The sequence below is a fragment of the Pyrgilauda ruficollis genome, unplaced genomic scaffold (assembly GCF_017590135.1).
Source record: "Pyrgilauda ruficollis isolate IOZ18807 unplaced genomic scaffold, ASM1759013v1 scaffold6, whole genome shotgun sequence".
In the NCBI taxonomy this organism is placed as follows: Eukaryota; Metazoa; Chordata; class Aves; order Passeriformes; family Passeridae; genus Pyrgilauda; species Pyrgilauda ruficollis.
Genome location: NW_024527710.1, coordinates 5,065,316 through 5,085,180, shown reverse-complemented (window position 1 = coordinate 5,085,180; position 19,865 = coordinate 5,065,316). Strand labels below are relative to the sequence as shown.

The 19,865-nt window shown below is 38.4% G+C and overlaps 1 protein-coding gene across 1 annotated transcript in view; it reads right to left on the bottom strand.

The window, feature by feature from the left end:
• COL24A1 (collagen type XXIV alpha 1 chain) overlaps positions 1–19,865 on the bottom strand; it is a 118,401-nt gene that overhangs the window by 48,879 nt on the left and 49,657 nt on the right. The window contains exons 20-24 of the mRNA XM_041483470.1: positions 16,048–16,101; positions 11,634–11,687; positions 10,857–10,901; positions 5,352–5,405; positions 4,584–4,628 (exon numbers count right to left, since the gene is read on the bottom strand). Coding sequence (XP_041339404.1) covers positions 4,584–4,628; positions 5,352–5,405; positions 10,857–10,901; positions 11,634–11,687; positions 16,048–16,101 — 252 coding nt within the window. The remainder of the gene's footprint in view (positions 1–4,583; positions 4,629–5,351; positions 5,406–10,856; positions 10,902–11,633; positions 11,688–16,047; positions 16,102–19,865) is intronic.

The window sequence follows — 19,865 nt, the reverse complement described above, 5'->3', positions numbered from 1 at the left end:
CCAGAGAAATTTGCTGACATGTAATTTCTGAAGATTATTTTTCCAGGATTTGTGTTCACGAACTCTGCCTTTTGACACCAGTTGCACATACTACAGCTGACAGTTCTACCCTTCTACTCTGTCTCAATGCGTGTATAAACATCATGGATTTCTAATTCAGAAGTGTACAGGCTGAATTTCTTTAGCACAGGTGGCAAGGAAAAATAGGAATTAACTTGAACTTAGTCATTCAGAGTGGTGCAGCCTGGGTAAACACTAGCATTATCAAACTAAAACAATCCTGGAAAACAACTGTTTTAAGCTCAGATGAGTTCTGAATAATTCAATAAATTATTTTCCTAAATTATCCCTGACTTTTTAATAAAGAAATCGTTTGTATAAGGTGCTTGAAGTTAGTTTCAAATATTTGCTCTCCATCACTGAGCAGCATCTTATCTAAGCATAAAAAAATCCAGTTGCACATGTCAGCAAAGTCAGATTTTCCTCCCCCAAAATGTGAGGGGAATTTTCTCAGTAGCTGAAGGGGTTGTTTCTTTTGGCACAGCTTCCAAAAGATTTTGTCTCATCAGCAGTGTACATTTGCTCTGTCTGCTGTTCCCTTGCTTCTCACTATCTTAACCAATCCCTCTTCAATTGGACCTGTTGGTCCTGCAGTTAACCAAATATCCTGCAGCAAGGAACAGCTGCTGGATTCTACCACAGCTCAGGGCTCTGCTGAACCAAGCAGCCCCACCTCAACAAACACAACATATGCTGTAGTCAGAAAAACAATTTTTGTTGTAGGATTTGGTTAAGGAATAGTGTCTGAAGTCTGACTTTAAGCACATTCCTGATCTACTCTTAAATGTGTGCCATTTAAGCTTACAAGCACAGTGAACATTTTATAAATTTAGTCTACTCTGTTTCCACAGTGGACAAGCATCTAGAATATTTTGGCAGAAATGTGCTCTGAAGAATCAGCAGCTCCATGTGACCTAAGAAATGTTGGATGCTGTGGCTTCTAGCCTATTGACAGAGCTGTATTTCAGCACATATTCCACCTTACTAGGCTGAAAAACCAGGTGTTGTAGTCCAATCTCCTGCTGTTGAAATTTCCCTGCTTGTGCAGAGTTTCCATATGTACTTTTCTAAGCAGGTATTAAGCAGGACCTGGGAAAGCTGCTACAGAAAAGGAATAACCATTTTGGCACCTCAAACAGGCAATTATACCAAGAGAAGTAAGCAAATTGAAAGAAACAGAAAAAAAATATTGGCACAACCCTTTGGTATCAATAGCAGACAGGCACATGTGGTCATGGCATAATTTTCTATGAATTCAGCATTTACAGGGTTTATTATTGCAAAATTGCTTCTTTGGACAGCTTATTCAGGAAATGCACTAGTTGTCATTTGGAAAACTGGAATGCTATGATGGATTCCCATTGTTAAGAACCAGTATAATATATTTTAACCATGGACTTAAAAATATGTGTAATTTGAAGAAGTCTGTTCATAGAGGTAATGAATAAACAGAAAACCATAGACAAGCCAAAAAGGGAAGCTGATGAGGTCACAATGCAGAAGGGAGAAACCAAACACACAGAATTTTTTAGACATTGGGCTTAAAATCAACATTTTAGCAACTTCTTTTTCCCTTTGCCTTTAATATTAAATAAACTTTATGGTACTTGCACGTTTTTACTGCTATTTGTACAGCTCCTTTCTGTATTTAGTGTCACCAAGCACCTGATGGCACACAAACTGCACAAGGCATCAGTAAGGACAGGTGTGCCCCTCCATACCTTTTTTGACTCTGTCTCAAAATCTGTCCCAGTGGTTGCTAGTGCTTGTACTTTGCTCTTGCACTTGGTTTTTCAAATTTTCTTCTATTTTTCAAGGTTTGTTTTGTGTGTGGCATGTTTGATGCCAGAAATGTCCTCATGGCACTGGAGCTAATACTGAATAGCAGGGAGTGGATTTATCTGTGAATTAAAAGTCCACACTCCATGTGCACACCAAGGGAAAGAGAAATTACTTGTTACAAACAGAAGCTGTTGAGAAGCTGGAAGCAAAGTCTGTGTCCAAAGCATACAGAAGTGAATATTTTGCATCAGGACTTAAGTGTGGAAAAGCATTCTTTGCATATGAGAAAAACCATCTTCTTCCTGTTAGTACTTTTCAATTCTTTTTGGAAAAGCTTATCTGTTACAGATTGCAGTGGTGAATAAGGTAAAGGAAAGGGGTTTTGAAAGGTCTAAGAGGTGAGTGTGCTTGTGTCCCCTCTTGGTGTTTCACTGGCCTCAATGAAAACAAAATATATATTATCCCCCTAAAGATCGTGTAGTGGGCACAGGTCCTCTGCTGCCAGATATTGCAAAGGTAACAAAAGATCAAGGGCCTGTGAATCTCATTTGATTAGATGTATATACATAAATCAGAAGATATCCTACAATCCACAGGTAAAAATAAGAAATATTTATCAATAACTTAGAAACTATTTCAGTTTTCAGGTATCATGTGCCATTTTGTACCACACGTAAGTTCTCCAAATATCACATGTGGGAAATGGTAATTAATGATGAGCCATAAATATCTTTCTTTACAACACTGTAACAGGGATGCAACATCCCCTTCTTCGGCATAGAAAATATTATTTAACTCTTGCAGCTCAACCCTGACTATAGTTAGGTAGCTGGTATGATTTTAACATCGCTGCAACGTATCATCATGGATTATGTGTTTGAGCTAGTAATTACTACATAGAATGGAGCTCTCTTAGTGGTGAAAGACACTATGCTCATACAAAATATGAGCTGTGGAAAATTTGTCCACTGAATTCAAGCTCACTGTGGAGCAAAAAAAAAAATTCTATGTCAAATTCAGAAAGTTAAGGTTAAGTAACTAGCTTCTGTGACTCTTTCATGTACTAGTATTGATGTAATGATTTAAGATTGAGCCCAGCTTTGTCTTTTCTTGAGGGTTTTGGTGCTATAAAACAAATATAAATCACTATAAAACAGTAAATGCTATCAGTTTTCCCTAGAACGTTACAGGCTGAATGACAGAACTGACATGTAATAAAAGCTACTCAGAGATACTCTGGATGACTTTCAAGGGGACCTCATAATGCTATCAGTTTTCCCTAGAACGTTACAGGCTGAATGACAGAACTGACGTGTAATAAAAGCTACACTCAGAGATGCTCTGGATGACTTTCAAGGGGACCTCACGGCATGTCAAGGCACTGCTGGTTCCTGTGTAAGCAGATACTTCTAATAGACTGAGATTCCAGCTTCTCAGTCCCCTTCCCAAGAGCACAATCTCCAGAGTGCACAGTGGAGCTGACTTGACCAACAAGCAGTTTGTAACATTGCTGCAGTAACCAGCCACTGGATGAGGAGCCTCAGGTACTTCTGCTCGGTGTTTTGCAGACAGTGGGGAGCTAACTCTGACCACACACAGAGTTTATGTGAGTAGCACAGCACTAAGCCCAAACCAGGGGGTGGTATCTCTCCTCAGCATAGGTTAACTCTAGAAATAAAATCAATTTAATAGTGTTCTATGCAATATTTGGGCAACTCAGGCATGGGCCAGCAAGATCACATCTGCTCATAAATCCCAGACAAAAGTTAAAAATACAAAAGGGCAGGGGATGAAGTTAAGTAGAGAGAATTCCAAAGTGGGTGTTTCAGTGACAGCTACCACCTTAAAAAGCGCCTGAAGTGGAAGAACTGAGAGAGATCAGGCCTTTAAAAAATGCAGGATAGGAGGCTGTGAATCTAAAACTGAATAAGGACTCATTACTGTAAAAGGGAGCACATCTATGCAAGAAGTAGGCTCGCAAGAAGCAATGTTTCTTTTCTCAGTATTCTTAGCAGCTTGGGCAGTGGGCTGGAGTCACAGATGTTTGGATGAATTGGAAACAGACTACAGGGGAGTTAGAATGTGACTTAAATGATCTCAAAAACATAACAGCCTAATTGAATTGGGACTGTTAAGCCTGAAAAGAAAGAATGAAAGAGGCACAGAATAACAACGACCATATGTAAAAGGCTGTTTCCAGCAGAAAGGAATCAGGTTACACAAGTGAAAGAACTGTTCGAAAAATAGAGAAGCCCTGGTCTTGGCACTTTTTAATAACTGGTTAGACAAATATTTGTCAAAAATTATGCAAAGATAACAGGTCCTGCCTAGGCAGAAGAGGATGGACTCTGTGTCACCACAAGGTCACCTTGAGCTCTGATTTTATGCAGCATAGACAGAACAAGCCTGCAAAATACATCTCAGGCTAAATGCAGCCTCTCAAGTGATGTACTGGAAAAGGATCACTTGTTCACCTACATGAACGTGCCTTGGAAAATCCCTACAACCACCTGCAATTTTTACACAACATACTGGGAGAACAGCAGAACTAATTTTGGAAAATGCTTCAAATGGGAAATTTCTTTAAATAGTATGAATCTTAAAGACTACAAAGGTATAACTGACATACTACAGCTTCAAGTACAGGGAAACTTCATCAGACAATGTCTGCAACCAATTATTAATTCGCTCTCAAATAAAACAGAATTAAAAATTAAACCAGAAAGAGAATTCAAGCTTACTGCTTCACCAGTTTTTCCAAGGTTTCCTTGGTCTCCTTGTTCTCCCTGTTAAATGTAGAAAACAGATGATCTAGTTCACTAGAAAAGTAATTTCTTTCATATGTGTATATTAAAGCCCTCTGTTTTCCTAGGAACCTCTTTATTTTCTAACTTACGTCTGCCAATTAAAACTTTAAAAGCTAAAATTAAGTGACCAAAACCAATTTTGTCAGTCACTAATTTTGATTTGGTAAAATGTTGTCCTAATGTATTCAGGATTTGCCTGCAAAAATAAAAACTATCAATTTACTGCTCATAAAAGCCATTAGGTCAGCAAAAACTATAAGTTAATTATTCTATTTTTATTTAAATCTTTCTTTCAGCAAAGTACCTTCACTATTTCACTACTGCTTCAAAGATAGATATTGCCTGTGCCCTTTATTGACTACTGTAATTTTGTTATGAAATATTAGGAAAAGTGACATTTGAATGACATTTTAGCAAACCTCTCCCACTTCTCCCAAAATCTTGAAACTGTCATTAAGTATTAATTAATTCTGTTCTCCAAAATAACACTGTTACATAACTGGAAATTTTTTGCTGTGTGTTTCCCAGGTGGAAGCTGGGTGTGTAAGCACTATTGATTATCTGGCTGGGACTATAATCTCAGATAGATAACAACTGATGAACAGTTATTTGCATACATGCTTTCACTGACATGGCACTGTAAATAGCTGTGTATAACTCTATTCCAAATACATTCTATTTCATAATAAAACCATCTCTTACCTTTAAACCTTCTGGTCCAGGATCACCTACATAACCTTTCTGTCCTGGTTTTCCCTAAAAGAAGGATTAGAATAAAATTGTAAATATTTTATTTCAAAAAGGTAATTTCATCCCAGTTTATCCATTTATCAAAATACATGCACCGAAAATGTACTGTTTAGTAATATTTAATACAAAAAATTTAAGCATGTGTATTTAGAAATCTGTATCTGAAAATACACTGCTGAATATTTCATCAAATACTGGAGCAGTAAGCAAAATTTGTATTAAGTCTTACAGCAGTTAACACTGAGGAAAAACTGTCACAATCTAAGATTGAAACACATTTCAATTTCACTTTGAAAAAACATATTAGGGAGACAAAAAAAAAAGAAAAAAGGCAAGGCAATGTTCTCTCCTGCTTAATTCCAGCAGAATAGGGATTCAACACTAGTACATACAATTTGATGCACAGACATCAGGGACTGGTGTCATCACAGTCCTTCCTCAACCAGACAAATTCACCCTCTCCTCTTTACTCAGAAAACAGATGATTTTGAGCCTCATTTCTCTCCACTAGCATTTTGCTGCTGACAGATCTTGTTGCTATGATACTGTGGCAATAACACTGCTAGCCAGAAGAAATACAGCAACATCAATCAGAGCAGGAGGCCACAAAGGGACAGGATCTTTGAAGCACTTTACGACATGCATCCCTCCCTCTGTCATCACTCACAAAGACTCACAAAGGCACACAAACCAGAAAGCTTTCCCCCTTAATTTTCAATTAGATGTTTATAAGGTAATTATGTCTCCCTTTTAAGAAATTGTTTTCCCTCCCAGTATACTCGACTTCCTCTACAACATAAAATATGGCCTAACCATTTGTCTATCTGGACAGCCCAGCCCTGCCTAGACAAACTTCCCCCATCTGCCCTGAGGAAAAGGCCCTGGTCCAGCAAACAGGAGTCCAGGGGACTGGGCCTGGCTCCTGAGCAAGCTGCTGATGAGATCCCTGGAGGCTGACAACTGGAGAAAGAAAATTAATTCAACATTTTAATGATTCAGTATCAAAACCATGCAGATTGGTCCTAAAAAGAAATGATCAACAGCGGTTCCAGCAAAGTGAATAATTGGAATTGCCAGAGTCTGTAATCAGAGTTCTCCATCCCACATAAACTGAGAAAAGAGCAACTGAAGCAACAGATAATAAAATGTTTCTTAAAAAAAGATAAAATGTTTCTTAAAAAAAGCTTTTTTTTTCATTTGGCTCTTTTGCTTCATCTGCTTTGTTCCTGTATTTCAGAGTATGTGTGTTTTAGTTGCTGGGAGTCTGAGAAATGCTCTACATGGCTTAAATCTGTATGAAATTGCCTTAGCAGGTTCCATGACTTCTTATATTAATCCCTTTCTGTAACTCTCATTCTCTTTGCCCACCTGAGTAATCACTCATTCTGCCCAACAAGTTCCAACAAATAAAATCACTTTAGGAACATTTGTTTTTGCCAATGGACTAATATATGGTAAAGCCAAGAACGCAGGGAGAAAAGACCTTGAAGAGAAGTTCTGACAGAAGCAGATAAAGCAAGTCATGTCTTTCCACAAGGCTTAACAAAAACAAGGGATGGGCTTCTGCAGGTCACTACATACTGTTTGACTACTTTGTTGTAAAGAAACTTAAGGTCTTTCTATACAGCAAGGCTGTAACATAAAAATGTTTTAAGTTAAATTCATCAAAAGAAAACTAGTGGCCCCTATTAACTGCCTTGATAATTTTAAGCCTTATGAGAGCTGAACTGGAGTTACAGCTTGTAAAGGTTTCTTGGCTGTCATTGCTCCTATGTACTAGCTGCAAAGGACATAGAACAGATGGAAGTTGATCAGAAAATGGAACAAGTGGATTTAACTGGTAAAGCAATCTGAAACACATGGATTTGGCTTTAAACAGAAATACAATACACTTACACACGGAGGAAAAGCCACTGACAGAAGGTTAAAGTAGGGATGGCTGCTTTTCTACTTGCAAACCCCTGAGAAAATTACTCTTCCAGGGCAGGGTAATCCCAAAGGAAATGTCTGTTTCCTAAAATATTAACTGCAAGTTCTACCCTTCTCTTTCAGGAAACAGCAACTGACTGTGCTTCCTTTCACCTCACAACAGGTAGGTACCGGTGTGGATATAAATATCTCCCACTATCACTCTACTTCAATCCCTCCATAAACTTCCCACGTGCCTTCAGCCCACAGGAAGGCACTTGCAAAAAATACTGCCCTGGGGGTGTGGGGCAGATTTGAAAACATTTTCCACTATCATCAGGAGAAACTGCTCAGCTTGTGACTATAAAAATTCCAGCTTCTGTTTAACACAGATAGCTCATAAAGTAATCAACTTGCAACAGTTCCTTTTCACTTTCTGGTTTAAAACAATCTCCACTCTATTTTAAAGGCATTTTCTTCTGCAGCAATGAAGATACAAAAAAAAAAAAAAAAAAAAAAGCATCAATGCTTGCATTGAGTGAGCTGAGCTACACTGACAGTCACAGTGTTAATATTTGGATAGCCTTTGAGAGAGAGGGTTAAGTGGATGGACACTAAATAAACAGTCACATCTTTAGTGGCAACTCCTGTATTTTCATGGGACAAATGAGGGAAGCACCAAAAAAAAAAAAAAAAAAAAAAAAAAAAAAAACCTTTTTTTTTTTTTTTTTAATGTAGAAGGATTAATTTAAGAGAATGCAAGTATTTGACTTTGGAAAAGAATAGGTGGGAAGCTTTGGAAAGGAATTAATGAAACATCAAATGATGCAATCAGATTCACCTCAAACACCTCTTCCAAAGCTTTGGAACTGAGATATATCCTGAGTAAGCAGGGGAACATCCTCAGTTTTGTCTCTAGTTGGTTTAGACACTGGGAAATTCTTTTTTGAGTGGGGACTGAGAACCCCTGTGCAGATTCATATTCACTTCTGCTCCAGCAGAAGATGATCTGTTTTGATGGCAGCATTGGTCAGGTGGGTCGCAGGGGTTTTGGTCTCTTTCATGTTTTTTAAAGCAGATGATAGAAACAAGAGCAGGGGAGGGAGGAGGAAGAAAAATGAGGTGAAATTTTATGGCCGCCAGCTTGCCACAAGCCTAAACTTGAACTAGGGATTGGATATTTTGACCTGAAATTGTAAAAAAGATGAGGATTACAGAAGCACTAGAAACCTGCTCTGTTATTGTTTCATAAGAATAATGAAAGGTTTCCAGCACATAACCTATATTTACCTACCTCAGACAAGCCCCAGAAAATTAAGGTAAGAGTGGCTGAAAAGAGAACTCACCTATTTAACCATGCCCACAACTAAAGTCTGTGGGGCAGGAAGCAAGGCTGTGATGAGAAAAAGGCAAGATTTTAGATAGAAAAGCTAGACCTTAGGATAAAGGACTGTAAACCCGGCAAACAGCCGAAGCAGACTGATGAGGAAAATGAAGAATTCCCACTCCTGGAGGCTGCAAAACACAGGTTAAACACATCTGTCAGCTAAAGACAGAGCTGACAGCTGACGGTGCCTTGGGGCCATCATGGCCAGACCACTTCTTCAGGTCCCTCTTCTGCCCCCATGGCTATTTAATTAGTGCAGGGACAACACAGCTGGGACAGAGTTTACTTTGAGGTGTAACAGCCACTTTTTACAAGTCCTTTCACAGAAGATGGAAGCAAAAGCTATGTAAATCAAATGAACATCAAATTGCAGTCAAGGAAGCATAATTAAAAAAGACAGATGTGTTCAGCAGCTTGCTGACTCAGTCCTGCTACACTGTGTGAGATCCCAGTCCTGGCTGTGATTCTCACCCACACGAGCTCAGTGTGTGTCAATCGTGGGAGGGAGCACCCAGGACAGGCAGAGGTGGGAGCAGAGTGCACAGCAGCAGCACAAACAAGTTGGCCCGGAGCTGTGAAACAGCTGGAGTCAAGAGAAGGCAGAGAATCCAGGCAAGAGCCTCTGGGCCCCTGGACGAGGAGGAAAAACAGGCAGAGCTGCCCATCAAGAAAAATTCCCGTTTCCCCTATCTCTCATTTCAGGAGGGGATGTAAGCCAGGAAGATACTAAAAACTGTTTAGAGCCAGCAGCCCTGGGGCTCACTTCAGATGCACATACTCTGCTCTCAGCAACTTGCTGTGAGAGAGAAACCAGAGAGCCATAAGACATGCCAATGGTGCGCACATTTCCCACTGGGAGAAATAAAAACCTAAATAATTCAGGTCAAATTGACCCAAAATATATTAAAAATATTTCAGTTTGCTAGGTTACACAAAAATGTTTCCTCTGGGGTCACTTTGACAGCAGCTGATGGTGGCCTGTGCGTGCCTGGTGACGTGGAGGATGGAAGGTGGGTGTCACTGCCCATGAGTCACCCACTGCAGCATCTTCTTTTCCAATTGCCACAGCACAACATGGGAGCTGCTGTCCAGCCATGAAGCCCTGCCCAAGGAGGAGACTCAAAGGATGATGCAGCCAAAATAAAAATTTCCATGAGGCTCTCGGGAGAAGCTCAGACAGATTAAACTCAATATTGAACTAAGTTACAAAATGTTTTGAAATTCTGTTTAATTTTTTGCATGTTTTCCTCAGCTGAAAAACAAAGAGACTTTTGTGGGAAGGTTTTGTGTTTGATCCTTTGCCTTTTTTTGTTTTGGTATGGGTTTGTTTGTCTTAACACCTAATCTATGTGGCAAATAAGTATTTTAATATAATTTTCAGCAGAAAGCAAATTCCTAGCTTTAACTAGCTACTGAACAGGAAAAATGACATATGCATATATCCACTCCAAAAGCAGAAAACAGTGGAAAAGACTCTCAAACTCATGCAAGAAATGGGAAGTCATCCAGAATGAAAGCCAAGTCAGTGATTACCACACATAATCAAATCACGTAAAGGCAGAAGATCAAATTGCATTCAGTAAACTTAGAGACACTCCTGTAATCCCTAGAGCAGGTTAGTATCCATTTTAGCCTAGAAATTTTCTAAAAATAAACTTCAAGTTCACTGAAACATTCTTAGACAATAGTATAACTAACAAAAAAATTGGATGATAGTTTTAATCTGCTATCTTTTAAAACATGTCAGCATAAACAGCATTGTGACCTTCCAGCTTTATTGTTTTCAGTAATTATCTGCCAGGTTTCTGGTAGATTTCTTAAAGCATACATCCTTTGTATTTCCTCCTGTGAGCTGAATAGGTTCTTCCCCAGTTGAAATATTTTGATATATCAGCCACTGCCGTCCCTAGGAGGTGCATGGCAGTTTCATCTGTCTCAGGGGAGCACTACATTTTGTGCACTATAGCAGTGATTTCCCTTCAAACCCTTTGTTTGGAAAATCATTCCCCCTCCCAGCTCTGCTTTGAGCACTTTCTGAGGAAAAACACACATTCATTCAGGAGATGCCATTTCATCACAGTCCCTTCTCACAGTAAACTCACATTTCAAAGCAGTATTCCTACTGAAAAACAGCCTGCCCTACCGAAATTCCTCATACTTACTCTTGGGCCGACTCCCCCAATAGATCCAGCTGGTCCTACTTCTCCCTAAAAGAAAGCAGCACTTAATGATCATGATGACAAGTCTAGTTTTAAATCAGAAAGTCTGCAGATAACTGTTCATATTTATTCCATCATCCTAAGCTTCATGTGTGTTTGTCTGAGTCCAAGACTGATAAAAACATCTGGAAACAGACCATTGTGCCACTGTTAGCCTTCACTCACTCAACATCTGGCAGAGAATCCCATTGTTTAGCTGCTTAGAAGTCCAGAGATCTATCTTCAGAATCACCAACTAAATTATTTTTAGTGTTAATTATTTTTAGCATACAAGATATAAGCTTTTGGTTTTATGCTGATGAATTAAGAATACTTGATGAATCTGTAAGATGACGAACTGCCTTTCTCCCCTTTCAGTTAATAGGGGTCTAAGTGTTTACTTAAGAGTATCAAGGACGCCGTAATTAAATTTGTATAAGCTTTCTATTTCCATACAGCTCCCATTCCCTTCCCTCCCATCTCCCCAGTTTAACTAAAATAACCACATACAGCTCTGGACATATATTATCTGAGACTCCACTGAAATTAAAATAAACCACATAATGGATGCACATCCCCATAAGGCTGCTAAAAACTTTTTAAAACACTTGCCAAAATGCAAAAGACACTTTAACTTTTGCTTGACAACACCACACACACCTAACCATTGTTGTCTAACCCTCTTAACCCCTCACAACTTTGAAACATAATCTCTTAATTGGACAATTTTTTTCACCTTACCTCAACTCCTTTGGGGCCTTGTGGCCCTGGAGGCCCTCGGTCACCCAGAGCTCCCTAAATATCCAAACAAACACAGTGAGAACTTACATCAAGTGACAATCATGTTGGTCTGGTTTCTCTCCTCTTACAAACCTGGACTGAAACACAAAACTGAGGTAGCAGACCTAATCTCTTACCATTGTTCATTTTGTTTCCCATAGAAAGCCAGGCATGCAGAAAACCAAGCATCCCAAAAACTTCCATACAGATTTTGCTGAAACATTATTCTTTTTATGTTATAAAAAGGAAGTAAGAAAATATTTGAACACAATAGAACAACTTCTCTCTTTTGGAAGAGGTAAAACACACCACCATAGTAAGATTAAAGCATCATCAATGTGCAGACCTTGTATTAGGGAAGTCTTTAGAATAACACATTTTGACAACATTGCAATGGGAAGAAACTACAAAGTGAATTTAGACCACTAGCTTGTCCAAAACTACTTGTGATTTCCAATCCCTACTTTTCTATTAGGATTAGAATCAGCTACCCAGAGATAAAGCACCTTAACCTCTGCCAGCTCAGAGTTTTCATGACTGCTCACACCAACATTTTCAAAACTTTGTAAAAAAGACTTTGCAGCTAGCAGTGTATCAAAAACCTCAGGCACCCCAATTACAATGGGATAATTGGGAAAAGCACTTGATCTGGCATAGCACAGCAAAAAAAAGTGTAAACATATTAATGTTCTTGGAAACCTAAGCTTAACAATATCAGATAAAGCAACAAGAACAAAGAAGCTGCCCTTTAGGAGAGAGATGATTATCCTCTGAGGAAATGCAATGGTGGAAAGTGTAAGCCTTATTAACTGTGTACTAATGAAGCTGAAGTCTAGACTTTGGTCCAGGCATTGGTCCAGCAACAATTTACTCAGCAGGCAAAGTAAAATGGAAGAGCAAAATGGATCAGGCCATCTCAAGGTAGTGAGTGTCACGGAAGAGCCCATCAGTCTGGGAAGGACTGGGGTGGAGTGCTGGTGGACACACCACCACACAAGTGACAGGAGGGCTTTCAGCAGTAATTGAAATATTACCAGATAAATAATATTCTCCTGTGGTTAGCAGTGATATTTTCTCATTGGCACAGCTGGTGTTTTATTCTAACAGCAAAGCCCGTTAGGAAATCAGGATTTCAGTGCAGTGTAACTGCACAGTGAGGTGGCAGCAGCACTGCTACCGTACACACCCTTCCACTGCCCTGAACTGAAGCCAGAAAAAAAAGTTCCAGGTTGTAAACTGAATATTAATACTAAATGACATTTCCATCTTCTCCTTGGGGTTTTAGGCAAAACCAGAAAATGCAGGTAGTCAGTACACATGTGCCAAAGTGTCTGGAAAAAAACCGGGAGTCAGCAAATGGGGTATTCTGTATTTCACATACATAACTTCCCACTTGACCATCCCTTCCAGAAGAGGTGAAACTCCTAATAATCACTTTATTAAAATGTGTTATACAAACAAACATAATTTAACAGGGGAAGGAAGCTCTTAGCTTATTCCATAGTACAAAACACACTGCTGGAAAACCTACAGCGGTAGTCAGCACATTCTGACCATCTTTTCCTCTCACTTTTCTTGGTTAGAGAGCATAAATACTTGCATAGAATAACACAGTGAACAAACAAAGTTATTTCAGAACTTCTTTAAAACATTCTTATTCCCTTTTTTTAAAAAATGTGTGTTTTGCTATTTTTTAAATAAGTGGTGGATCAAGATCAAACACCTTCTAAAATATTGTTTCCAAGCTGAGTAAGGTTCTGTAGACCAAATTACACAATAAATCCTTTGAACATTGAATTAGAAAGATCAGATTTGCTGATTATTTCACTAATTTGGGAAAAACTTACAACCCAGAACTTCTACTGGCATTTAGAGACAGCTGATCACACTCAATGGAGCCTAAATGTCCAAGAAGTTGAATTCATCCCACACCAACAGCTAAAAAATGAAGTTTACCCTGCTTTCTTAGCTTTTAAATGGGTATTGCTTCTGAGGAAGCATAAACAAAAACATGAGGAAAATAGCAGCATAATGAGAACAGTTTTCTAAAAATAAAAGCTGGAGGAAAATTTTAGAACTGCAGTCAACTCAAGGCAGCTGGGAATCCCAAAAGCCAAACACTTCCAAAGTTATGCAGACCTTGTCCCTCAGTACTGGGAGCAGTGTAAGAGTTTTTCCAGTTTGGTAATCCTTCTTTTCAAATGTAAGCCATCAGTTCTCCCTGACAAGGGCAGGCTGTCTAAACTTTTTGTCTCTAATACCAAATGTGCTGGAGAGCACCGAATCTGGTTCAGCTGTGTAATTTTGTAAAGGAACATGGAGTCTCAAACTTTATGGTCCACCTCTTAGTAACTTTTTTCTCTGGAGTCTGTGAAAAGACAACAAATCTGTAACATATGTATTAAACAGAATTCTAGCAGAAACTCCTCAGATATGATGTGCAACAACTCGATCTCACTGAAGAAACTGAGCAGCAGGGATTAGATCTGTCACACCACTCATGTATAACCTTGGGCAATTAAATCTGAACTGCAGCATGAGAATTGTTGCATTTCTCTTCTAGTGTTTTCACTAGACCCTAGACAGAGTCTTTCACCACCACAGGGGGTTTTGTTGTGAACACTCTGGTAACTCAGAAACACAAGAGCAACAGCCACTGCGATGGTGGGACAAACTCACTCACATAAGGCTGCTAATATTACGCACACGTGCCAATAAACAAGTTACCAAAGCAACAAATCAGAATTGGACACCCTCTAGAAACGCATTTTAACTTCTCAATTTGCCCCATGAGATAACTAGCTCTCAGCCTTCCTAGTCAATTCATGTCCATTTTGGTAAAAGGCTCTGGCCATGGTTGAAAGAGAAGAGATACAGCAAACATTGGCTATGGCTTCAGCAACTGGATTATTTAGCAACTGTAATTAAAAATGATCACCTTTGGCTTGGAGGTATTGTTACAATCTTCCAGGTACAAATAAGACCCATATCTTTAAATTATTTACTGTTCCCCATCCTGTGTTTTCTTGAGTAGTTTGCTACAGAATTTCACACCTCTTGATAGAAAATGTTGTAATTTCCATGTCTGTTTATTCATAGACAATCAGCATGATTTGTTCTTGGTCAAATGATATTGTTGGTCTTGCACAGTTCTTTTGCCTCACCAGTTTCTGCCCTCTGGTTTACTTAAAGGACAAAAAAGGCCTCCATTTTAGTCTAATAAACAGTGTCTCAGAATAAAGCCATTCAAGCATTATTTCTGCATCTAGTCTCACTTGATTGAGTCCTTCTGGAATAAAAATGCCCAGTAATGGACTACAGAGATAAAGCCCTCTCATGCTTTGAGCAGTGGCATTAATGAGGCATTTTGCCTCATATGTTCTACAATTTCACTTGATTTCTAACTGCATTATTGTGCTTTCATTTCAAAGAGATCTGGCAATGTCTTTGGTCTAAGTTTATAATGGGATTTATTGTTTTAGTCCCTACATGAATCAATCTGAAATAACTGAAGTGGGATGAATTAGCAAAAAGTGCATTTTTTTAGATAATCTAAAGATGCTCAACTTGGTTTCATATACAGATTTCATTCTGCCATACTTGTGCCTATTCACCACATAAAATACAATGTAAGAATAGTCCCAAGGCTGATGAGTAAGAAACTTCATTGGTATTTGCCTTTCAACAAGTAGTTAATCTTTAGATGTCATTCAATCATTTTCCTCTGGTTAATTTCTGAGCTACCTGCACTTTATTAGTCTCTACCATTTCAAATTCAACAGAAATTTCCTATATCTGCTTTTATTCCACGCTTCATTGAAAACTCTATCCATGTGAATTACTGCCTAAGCTGGGTCTACAATCTTAATCTACTAAAAAGCAGAAGCTAAATTATTCTGGCGCAGTTCTGTAGATAAATTTTATCCTTAATTGTTATATCTATTATTTTATCTATAATTTAATCTGGTGTATGAATTTTACACATTTTCCATACCTTCAAATACTATTTCTTTTAAAAATTGTTGAAAACAATTCTTAGGGCAGGTGGAACCTGAGCAATACAAAGATCTGCATACATTTGGCATGCATTCTATTTAAGTACAGGTGAAACATATGCTACTTTCTGGCTACATAGCATTTTCTCAAACATATTTTGCCATTACATGCTTCCACCTAACACTGTAATTACTCTCAGAACTGTGTGGACAGCATTAAACATTCAAATAACTTCCTCATATAAATACCTGAGGCAAAGTACCTGCATTCTGACAGTAGGATGGTCTTCTCATAATGCCAGTGTCCATTTCTCAGAGCCTTTTCCTCAGACATTAACACTATTTACTGTTATTTTTAATAGGTTTTCATATAATCTTACCTTAGGACCTTCAGGGCCATTTAATCCAGGTACACCAATATCTCCTGGAAAACCCTAAAGAAATCATACAGACAAATTATTTGCAGAGTAGGAATGTTTTCAATGTACTTGTTTTGATTCTGTTCATTCATTTAATAAACCTGAGTCACAGAAACAAGAAATAAATTTGTTCTACCATCCCAAAAAATGTCAAAATCCATTATGTTTCCTTGAAAGGACTTGGATAAGTGACAGATTTTAGGCAGCTTTTGTTAAACTCAATTTAGCAGATGTCAGCACGGATTTAATTTCTCTTACGATAAGACTTTTTATCCGTTAAGCAATGTTTGAAATTAAACCATTGGACTGGTTCGGAGGCACAAAAAAATCACCACAGAAAAGCCTGCACCAGCTCCTGCACTTATGAATTCAACTGTTCTTTTCATAAAGTTGTGAGAGCAGCTGAAGCCCTTTAATCCGTGGCCACAGGTTAAGGACAAGATCACTGCAAGATTAAGAAAAAGGTAAGAGGCTTTTGCCTCCAAATCAGCAGGTGGTAATCGAGGTCTGGCTGGCACTAACTGAAGGTCATCAGCACGTGGCTTTATTCAGAACAGACCTTTGTGAAATACACTCCAGTGTAGGTCAAGCTGTTAGTAAAGAAAAAGTAACTATGCACAGAAAAGAAATGAGCTAAAATAGACACTGCAAGCCACCTGGCCAGTGGGCATTGACTTGGGACACCATGAGGAGGCCTCTGAGTAAGAGGAATTCAGCTCCAGTTAGATTGCTTTAGAAGAAATGAGTCTATTTTAAGGAGAAAAAAAATGGTGCCATTAACCTTAATGCAATAGAGTAGTAGTTGAGTAGTAGTGAGTTAAATTTCATAAACATCCAGGGAGGAAACATGATCTTACATTTGTAGGATAAAATAAAGCATTGGTAATTAACCCTTTAGTTAGCACACTGCTCTTTCAGTCCCTTGACAAGATTTTGCTTTTTTAATGAACTTCCACATTTCATTAAATTTTGACCATCTGAAAACAGCAAGACTGCCACTTCCTCTGAGCAAAATATTTATTACTACATCTAAGCAAACCCATGGTCTAGCACTAGGAAGAACAAGTTTCCTTCTTCATTAAGAGAAAATAATTAAGATTAAAATATATGCATACTTTTTCCAATAATGGAAACAAAAAGCACATACACAGAACAATTTTTAAAAATCAGGTTTAGCACTTGGATGCTAATGAGTCTGAAAGAAAACCACTAAAGAGTTAAAATGGTCTGAGTTTGCAGAAGATGGGCAACAACTCTAAGACCCAACATTTCACAAAACATCACAGTGGTTTCCCTCTCTTCTGCCATAAATCAGCAATTACAAGCAAAGCTGTGCAACAATTTCAACATGCCTCTAGGGGGCACAGAGCATTTTATTCACCTGTGACCAAGGCCCTGAGACTCACACCTACAGCACTCACTTGCATCACCCTTGACTTCTACACAGTTCAAAAGAGGAGGTGTTGTTTTGAAAATCCTGGCCACTGCTGAAATTCATTGAAGAGTTAGGTCAATTCCTTGGAATTTTTTTTCTTGTCCTTTCTTAATTTTAAATTTGCTTATTTATAGACCTTAAATAGTTACCAAGGGGAGAGTTGTTTCATATATCTGTAAATCTGCACGTTTCTAGTGTGTGAACAAGTGCTAAATGCTGACACAGGCAATTTCCTCTTGGCAGTAAACATTCCAGAAAACAATCTGCCTAGAAAAATGTTAGTTTAGAAAGATTCAAATGATTTTATAAATTAATAGATCTATTTTATTTATTTGTTTAATTTTTTCTAGCAGGAATTCAGTAAGGACCACGAGATGTAGGTGTGGACAAGTACTATTGCAGGTAGAACCAACGTGGTATTTTGAAATCTTTTCATGTCAGGCAAAGCCTTAGAATACAAGAGGGTTACTGGCCTGAGAACATCAACACTAAACAATGCATTTAAAAATTTTAAATCCTCATAATTTTTATCTTTTCTGTGAAGATGGATTAAGACTTTTCTTCTTGAGTACAACCATGAAGAACAGGCAGATGCCCTGGCAGTATTAGAACACTGTTTCTAAGATGTTCTCACATTAATAATCCATTAAATAAGTGTAATAATCCAGGACACAAACAGCCACTTTAGACAATTCCAGAACAAGAATGAACCAGAGAGGACCTCTTGAAATACCTCAGCAATGGTGCTTGCCAGTCAGATTCCTCGTAGTGAACTGGGATACATCTCTAGCAATACCTAAATTTGAAATGAGTTATTCAGCAGCCAGCACTCTGGGAAGTTTCTCCAGATTAAAAATTAATTATTTTTCCATAAGTAAAAGGCCAGGAGATTAGTGTATAGTGGCCAGCTGCAATGTAGTTTTCAGCAGAGACTATTCAGAACCAAACAGCCCTTGGTATTATGACTTCTAAGGAAATGCAGAATCTTCATTTCCATCAGCCAGAAGCCCAGCAGCTGGAAGGACACATATTATTTTCAAAATCTTGCTACAGATGTGGTCTTTTGCCAGCAAAGCACTTTAGAATCCACTTCATTTAATCAAAAGAAACGCAGCATCAGAAAAACCTGAAGTGCCAACTATCTTAACACAAATGTGCTTTAACCTTGCTGTGAGTGTTACTTTTTGTACTGAACACTTAAATATAAAATTAACATATTTATTGTTCTTATTTATCAATATAATGTTTAATTAAAAAAAAAAAAAGCAGAGATGACCAAGTTGTTACTATGTTGGGGCATATCTGAGTGCTCCAGAGATGAGCACTCTGCCAAAGCTTTTGCTTTGCTTTTGTTTTTCTGTGTGGCTGAAAATATGGAAGCAGAATATCAGCAATATTGAGAGACACTACACTCCACTTCCATGGGGAATTCTCTCACATTTGCAGAATCCCACTTCAAACTGTTTTCACATGACAGCATCACTGGCCACCCATCTTCATGCCCTTGGCTGCCCTCAAGGGGATCAGGACAAGCATGGGTGGAGGGGCACCATGGAGGGAAAATGTCTCCATGGAGAGCAATAGTCCCTTCAGTCACCAGGTTTCCCTCCTCCAATAAGAGTTCATCCAATCACAGACTGCAATTCATTTCAATGAGAATCTAGTATAAATTTTCAGAAGCAAGACTGGCTGGATGTAGCTACTGAACTTCAACAAGATACCTCATTAGAGATTTGTTACTAATTATTATAATTAAATCACCAAAATAAAGTTTCTGCAAAAAACTACAATTCTCCAGTAAGTGTTTTTTATTCTTCTGAAAGCATGTGCTGTGCAGACATAGAACTTTGGGAAAGGACCAGATGAAGATTCTGTGCAAAGGCAAGTAGAGAGTATAAGCAATTTCACAACAAGAGCATTTCCTCAGATATATGCCAGAACACACAATTATTCAGCCCTTAAATTATCTTTATTTCTATATTTCCTACAAGTCATTTGCATGCAACTTATTTGATGCAATATTGAAACAGAAGGCTATATTATCACTGCACACCTGGCTTTGTTTGCAAAAACTAAAAAAATCATGTGATAATGCATGTGAAACAGGCACTAAAGATAAAGTTGGGTTTTTTTAAGTGAACCTCAAGGCAGCCACTGATTCACTTAGAAAATGTTTGCCTTTTTGATTCTTTACTGTTACTTGAATGTGTCCTTTCTTTTGGAGGGCTACTGCCTTGAGCATGGAACACTCCAGCTGAGTCCCTTCCTGAAGTACCTTCCTGAAGGAGCAAGCTAATGACTTCAGATCAAAATACTGCACAGATGAAAAAAGTTCTATTGAAGA